Source organism: Solanum stenotomum, chromosome 2 (assembly GCF_019186545.1).
Source record: "Solanum stenotomum isolate F172 chromosome 2, ASM1918654v1, whole genome shotgun sequence".
Lineage (NCBI taxonomy): Eukaryota > Viridiplantae > Streptophyta > Magnoliopsida > Solanales > Solanaceae > Solanum > Solanum stenotomum.
In genome coordinates, this window is record NC_064283.1 from 71475677 (window position 1) to 71483500 (window position 7824).

General features: G+C 30.9%; 1 protein-coding gene across 1 annotated transcript; it reads left to right on the forward strand.

Annotated features, from left to right (window-relative positions):
* The first annotated feature begins 3609 nt into the window (after nt 1–3609).
* On the forward strand, nt 3610–6567 carry LOC125857202 (WAT1-related protein At3g30340-like). The gene is made up of 6 exons (XM_049536892.1): nt 3610–3843; nt 3947–4009; nt 4116–4232; nt 4472–4853; nt 5354–5505; nt 6273–6567. The coding sequence occupies exons 1-6, from the start codon at nt 3662–3664 to the stop codon at nt 6418–6420; spliced, it is 1044 nt and encodes a 347-aa protein (XP_049392849.1). The 5' UTR covers nt 3610–3661; the 3' UTR covers nt 6421–6567.
* The last annotated feature ends 1257 nt before the right edge of the window (nt 6568–7824 follow it).

Here is a 7824-nt window from a genome sequence, read left to right on the forward strand (position 1 = left end):
ATAATTACAATAATAATAATAACAATAAATTCAGTGTATTAATTTATGAATTGGATATAGAGTAGTATATTTTAGTGCCTAATTTGTCTTGATTTTCGAATGATGAATAAGAAGAAAAAATGGAATAATTGGATTTTGGATAAGTAGATAGAGAGTCTGTTTCAAGTAATTAATCCCACTAGTTAAGAAGCTAATTACTTAGATATACTCTAGTTTGCAATATTACATATATTATCAGATTTTGGTGCATCCAGATACGTTCCGATACATCAAGAAACATGTACCTCCAGATACATGGAGTCAAATTTGTTCAAGATACATTGTATCCAAGTGGATTCACATATATATCTATGATAAGTAACAAATCTCGCTTGCCTCTCTCCGATCTCCCTCGCCACTCTCCTATGTATTTGGTATTCCAGATACATGCGAATCACACCAGATACATACAAATACATGTATCTCGTATGTATCTAATGAGATGCATAACAAATTAAAATCTCGCTCGCCTCCTTCCCAATCTTGCTCACCTCTTTCCTATTTTAGTGTAGCTAGGAGTAGAAATATATATATCGAAGTATATTTCTCAATATGATATAAGAAACTCTTAATTAACAGTAATAATAAAATATATGCTAGTGAAGTATGTCAGAAAAGTGATTGTTAAGGAAATGAAACTGCTTGTTTCTCTAGTTGTAGCATCCATACCACACAATTTATGAATAAATGACATAGTTCCCTTTTAAGTCTAATTTCCACCACCTTCTAAGACATTCTACTTTCAATTTATTAGTGATTCTCAAAGAACTTTGACTACTTTAATTAAGTTTAATAATATAATTATAGCTACTAATTTAAAGATTAATTTACTAAGATATTCTCCTTGTTAAAATGTGTGGGTGTAATTCTACAACCGTACTATGATATGATAGACAACTATATTATCTTTGACTTCTGTTTACTTATTATTATTGTTCATTATTATTAATTTAATATATGGTGGTCATTGTTTATTTTGACAATATTAATCATTATTTAAAAATGTAAATGGCGTCCATTCATAATTCAGTAATCAAATCACTCATCGGTGGAAGAAAAAACGTTCTCCAAGAATCATGAGGTGGTGCAACTAGTCTATTTGCTCTTTATTTATTATTTCAATAATATAAAATAAATTAATCATTATATTCTTTCCATTCAATTTGTTTAACCTATTTAATGAATTTTCTCAAAAGTTATATGTCATTTATTTAATTTTCTCTTTTATCTTTTGGGAAAACTATACAAATTGGACTTGCTAGAAAAAATATTTATTCAAATTGGACTCAATTCAATATATTTATTCTTATTAGACTCACAACCTAAATATTTTACGCATACTTTTTTATCCTTGATACCATCAAAGTATATATATATATATATATATATACACTCTGATGATATCAATAATTGAACAATCTTTTCACTGAAACATTGTCTGTTTCTCTATGATGCCATCAGAGTATAGATACTCTAATGGTATCAAGGAATAACTGGGTAGTGTTTTCACTGAAGTACTGCTTCTTCATCTTTGATATCATTAGAGTATATATATACTTCAAGGAGTAAATGCGCATCAATAATTAAAAACAAGGGGGCAGAAAAGTAAGGGGATAGTGGTTTCTCTTTTTGGGATATAAGTATTCTTTTTTCTTTTTCTTTTTAATCCGTCTAAGATCACAAAATTTAAAAATCCTCTTTTTAGATCAAATAAATTAAAAATGGACGCGGTATTATTTTTCTTGAGAGTTCCATTCATTCATGCACAGGAGGAATTAGTAATAAATAACAAGAAGACGCAATTAGCTATTAAAAAATGTTATCTTATGAGTTATCTAATCTATAATTCAAAAAGAAATGTTTGTTTAATTAAATAAATAAAATTAAAAGAAGACAAAGTTATTTAATTGTTTGACTAGCTAAATTAGTATATAACATTTCCATCCAACGTTGGACGAACAAACTTGTTTTATTATATACCAAAACAGTTGAAATAAAGGCAACAGAATATGAAAAAAATGTGGTGCATACTTTAAAAAGTAAAACTAATTATATACAAAAAAAGACAATACAAATTAAGTAACAATATAGGTTGTGGTAGGATATTTATGCTCCCTCCGTCTTTAATTAGAGCTCATGAATTTGAGTCTACATATAATAGGAAGGAAGATAAGTCTCTATTCACTTTATCAAACATAATATTTATTTTTTAAGAAAAAGGCAAAGAATATGAGTTTGACATAGAAAACAGTGAACCCCTAGATTTCACCGTCTCTCCGCCCCTGACTGTGATTATAAAGGTGATCCAAGATTTCAATATTATGGATATTGAATTCGAAATTCAACCGTAACTCATTTGGTTTACTAGGCTCAAGATTTATTATTTGTGTTTGATTAGTGAATTTTTAACATATATACATAGGTTTGAATCAAAATTACTAGTTTGAATGAACTATAATTAAAACACTGCATCCGCCTTTGTGTGACAGGGCACTTTTGCCCTTATTTTGTGCTAGTGTTTAATTTATGTCCCTCATAATAAATATTTCTTCCATTTCAATTTATGTGATATAGTTTGTAAAGATACAAAATTTGAGAAATATGGAGAATTTGCAATTTTCCAAAACTACCATTAAAATAATGATTTTTTTCAAAAAAGAGTATGCCATTGTGAGCTTTTTGCCAAATAATTAGACCCAACATTGGTAAAATGTAATATTTGTCAAATTAAAAAATATGAACAGACTAAAAAAAGAGAGTATCATATAAGTTGAGACAAAAAGAGTAATGTTTTTGCAAGGTATAAATTTATATTTCATATCATAATATCCCATCGGTACACTTTATGTCTGGACATGACTTCAGTTTCTAAGGAACCTAAGTCCTACTAGGCATAAATTCAATTGCTAACGATCGAAATTTGAAATACAAAACGTGCAAATTTATGAGGTTATTAGTGAGCCTTCCATCCATCAATTGAACCCTGACGTCCATACATATTCTCTCCTAACATAAAAAGTAAATGATGTGACTCTAGCCAGTCTTGTACCATCAAACAACATGGAAAATGGAACATTTCCTATGCCAAATCTTGATCTTGTGAACTTTTATGTGTTACTAATTAGTTTCGTAACTTGATGCCATCAGAGTATATATACTGTAAGTGTCTGAAACGGAAAGATCACTTCCACATTGTTCATATTAATCCAATAGATTAGACACATTGTTCTTCTCCCACTTTCTAAATATATTACTTATTAATACACGAAACCAAAGAAACTAGCAGTTCTTTGTTTCCAAAAGTAGAAGGATAAGATGCTTAATGTTGTATTTGCATATAATTTCTAAGGTCATTAGCTGATTATGCATAGAATATTTAATTAAATAGTAGTTGAAAGTGGCTTATAGAACCACTATAAACATGGAAATTTTGGCCTTGACATAAAAAAATAAATAATGATGTGATGTATGTGTATATGAGAATCATATCTTATATTCACTCTGTTTCATGATGATTTTACTATATATATGCTGAAGTTTGGTGTGTGTCTATGCACCAAATGTGAGCAAGCAAGCTAACATACTGGAAATATAAATAGTGCTAGTTTCGTTCCAATTAGAAATGAGTTTCTTTGAGAAATGGAAAGCAGTATCTGCAATGATTGTTGTTGAATTTGCTCTGGCTGTTGTAAATGCTCTATTCAAAAAAGTACTCAATAGAGGAATGAATCAATTGGTGATAAGTACGTATAGGTTTTCAATTTCTACGATTTTCTTAACTCCCATCGCGTGTTTCCTAGAGAGGTATTGGCCTTTTTTAACACATCATGTACTGATTAGAACAGTTTAGTTTCCATAGCAGGTATGTATGACATTTTAAGATGTTAGTTAGTTTGCCTTTTTGCAGGAATTTTATATCGAATTTGACAGGTCGTGTTGTGTGTTCTCTGTTTTTCAGCGCGCTTTTGGGGTGAGTACTTTTCTCCTCATTCTATATGCTTAAGTATATATCTTCATCACATTTAGTAAAGCAATCATGACGAAAAAACTCTGAGGAAAAACATTGGTGTTTTCAGGGGTACGCTCACTCAATATTTCTTCCTGATTGGACTTAAATACACCTCAACAACATTTAGTTGCGCGTTCATCAATATGGTTCCTATCAACACATTCATCATGTCATTGCTACTCAGGTAAGCACCACTCGATTGATTCTCAGATGGTCACTCAACTGATAGTTATTATCTCATAAAGTCACTTCCTTTGTTGAAGAAAACTGGAATCACCATGACTTTTGAGATAATAACTATTAGCTGAGTGACCATCTGAGCAAATTGTTGTACTAACAACATAGTGGGGCTCCTAGTTTAACTTTTGATGACTCAAAATCATTATAATGATATCATACCCATATGCATGAATGATCTTGCAGGCAAGAGAACATAAATATGAAGTGCAAAAGTGGGAGAGCTAAGGCATTAGGAACCTTATGTTGTCTTGGAGGAGCCTTAATACTTACTCTATACAAAGGAATGCCATTGATGAATCAATCAGCACCAGAAGTTGAAGTGAACCACAATATAAAGAGTTGGATTGTTGGTTCATCATTTCTATTCGCGGGGAGCCTCGTGTGGTCTTCGTGGTTTCTTATACAAGATAGGATTGGGAAGGACTATCCTTATCAGTATTCAAGCACAGCAATAATGTCATTTCTTGGAGCCATTCAATCTGCAATCTTGAGCTTGGTTATTGATAGAAACACATCTACATGGTTTCTCAAAGGAACTTTAGAGATCTCAACTGTCATATATGCTGTGAGTAATGCCTTACTCCTTCCATTCGTAAACTCCATATCCAGTCAAAATCAGACAAATAAATTGAAACATAGAGAGTATTATACAGTCAAACCTCTCTATAATAACATTGTTTGTCCTGATGTTTTTTTGACTGCTATAGTGAAATATCATTATACAAAACATACAATATAACATGACATGAAAGATCGGTTCCATAGGAAACATGAGTGTTATAGTGAAATATTGTTATAACGAATGACTGTTATAGAAAGGTTTGACTATAATCGATTATAACCATGATTGGCTCCATAGGAAACATGAGTGTTATAATGAAATATTGTTACAACGAATGACTGTTATAGAAAGGTCTGACTGTAATCGCTTATAACCATGATAGGTTCCATAGGAAACATGAGTAGTGTTATAGTGAAATATTGCTATAACGAATGACTGATATAGAAATGTCTAACTGTAATCGATTATAACCATAGTAATGTTTATTATGTGTGTGTATACAGGGAATGGTGGGATCAGGTTTATGCTATGTGGTCATGTCATGGTGTGTAAAGCAAAAGGGTGCAGTATTCACCTCTGCATTTAGTCCATTGATTCAAATATTTGCTGCTGTGATTGACATCTCCATACTTCATGAACAAATTCACCTTGGAAGGTGGGAACTACTTTTCTTTAACAAATTATTTTTTACCAAAAAATGGAATAAGAATCAAGAAAAGGGGGAAAAAAAAAAGAACAGACTTAATTTTAGTTTATGTGACACTATTTTCACAGCTGATCATTCTTAAATGAATGACACATTTCTAAAATTTGAAAATAATATAACTTTAATTTTTCGTATTACCCTTAAAAAGAAGTTTAGGTAGCCACACAAGCGATGTGAAAGGTATAAAACCACAAGTTTTGAAGGACTTATAACCGCACAAATATAAAATCATAAATTTCAAAACTCATTTTTTTTTCTTAAATAAACTTCATGTCAAGTCAGGGAACTGGTAGAACAAAATATCCCACATTCATGCAGGGTTTGGTGAATGGCCGTACCTATCCTAATGCAAGCATATTTAATGACTACTTCCACAACGCGAACCCATGAACCCATGACCTATAGGTTACAGGACATAACTTTATTGTTACTCCAAGCCAATCTTTCAGACTATGTCAAGTAAGTTGAAACCGAGGGGGTAGATGCTTAGCCTTTTAAAATATTATCTTCTAAACTGACAAAAGACTCAAATATGTCATCGAACAACTATGGCATGAATGAGCCTTTTCTTTAACGAAAATGGAATAGATGAGCCAAACTTTTAACGAATGACATCAATGAGTCTTTTCTCAAAGTTTGATGACATATTTGAGTCTTTTTCCTTGATACTATTACTCTACTAAAATATCTTCTTTCTTCTTTTGTTGCTTTAACAGCATTTTGGGGTCCATTTTGGTTATTATTGGCTTGTATATTCTTCTATGGGGTAAAAGCAAAGACACAGAGAATTTGAAGAATTCTCCAACAACAGAAAAGAATGTGCAGCCTACACTTCCTGTTACTTCCAGCCCATCTCATACATAAGAAGGTTACATAATGCCAAAAGTGTATATCCAATATGGCTCTTTATACTGTCAAATCTTTCTATAATGACATCATTTGGCTGGATATTGTTTGACTCTTATAGCAAACATATACTATAACATAACATGAAAAGTTGGTTCCAAAAAAAAAAGTATTGTGGATGACTATTATAGAAATGTCTGACTGTAATCAACACGACGTGTCCTTCTAAGGGTCCAGATAGTTATGTTCTGTTTATTAACAAGTTCAAATTTGTAAAAGAGAATCTTTCCATCATCCATAAAAATGTATAACATATAATATAATTATCACATGTTTTGGAGAATTTATCTTCAGGGGATTAGCTTTAATCATATCATATACTATATATACACACATATATTCTTATTCAGAACATTGATAAATACATATATGGTGCTGATGTAAAGTACATTTGTGAAACTAATACTCAACATATGCTAGACTAAAATAGAAGTCTTTGCTAGAATCTTCCAATTGGTCCGATTGAGTTGATTTCTCAGATGCTCACTCGACTAATAGTTTATCTCGTTTATTAGCCACTTGTTCCATAATCTCTTGTTTATCAATTGAAGACCCCCTACAGTTATTGATAAACACATCTTATCCCATGATAAGAAGCAGCGACAGATTTAAAATTTTCATTCATAGGTGCATTTTGAATTTCCTAGACAACTAAGCTAATTGACCCTTTGCATGTTGTTCAAGAAATTCAAAATTTATATATATGCATAAACACAAAAAATCTCTGTCCTATATAATACGATATAATTTTTTGTCGAGGGAGCTCTGATGAATATATCCTCCCATCCCCTAGATCCGCCCCTGATATTAAGAGGTTGTCAATGTACCCCTAGATATTTAAAATTACTATATTTTTTCTGTTCCCTTACTCCCCCAAAATAAACACTACTTTTTTGACAATTTAGTTTAAAGTAAGTTCAACATAATTCATATCACCTCTGGCAAATAGTAGTAAATCATTAGCAAAGCTAAAATGTTTGATTCTCATTTTGGGACACCCTGGAATATGATATATTTAAGTGAAAAAATTTAAATATGTCATCGAATTTTTTTAAAAAAACTCGTATTTATGTTATCTGTTAAAAGTTTAGCTTATCTAAGTCATTTCCATTTGAGAAAAGGCTCATTCATGCAATTATTTGTTAATTGAAATGGCATAGATGAACCTTTTCTCAAAGTTTAATGATATATTTGAGTCTTTTACCATTTAAAAAAATATTTAATTAATGATGTGGCTGGATCATAATTGACCACTTGTAAAAAATGGTATTGCAAGATCGAAACTATTTTCAGTTAATAAATAATGATATAGATGAACCTTTTTGTCATACAAAAATAGCATAGATAAACCAATTCTTTAAC

What these genes read in the sequence shown, in the direction of transcription:
- LOC125857202 (XM_049536892.1), top strand. Translation starts at nt 3,662, where the DNA reads ATGAGTTTCTTTGAGAAATGGAAAGCAGTATCTGCAATGATTGTTGTT. An exon ending in ATCGCGTGTTTCCTAGAGAG is followed by an intron (nt 3,844 to 3,946) that starts GTATTGGCCTTT and finishes GCCTTTTTGCAG; the next exon opens with GAATTTTATATCGAATTTGA. An exon ending in GAACAAATTCACCTTGGAAG is followed by an intron (nt 5,506 to 6,272) that starts GTGGGAACTACT and finishes TTGCTTTAACAG; the next exon opens with CATTTTGGGGTCCATTTTGG.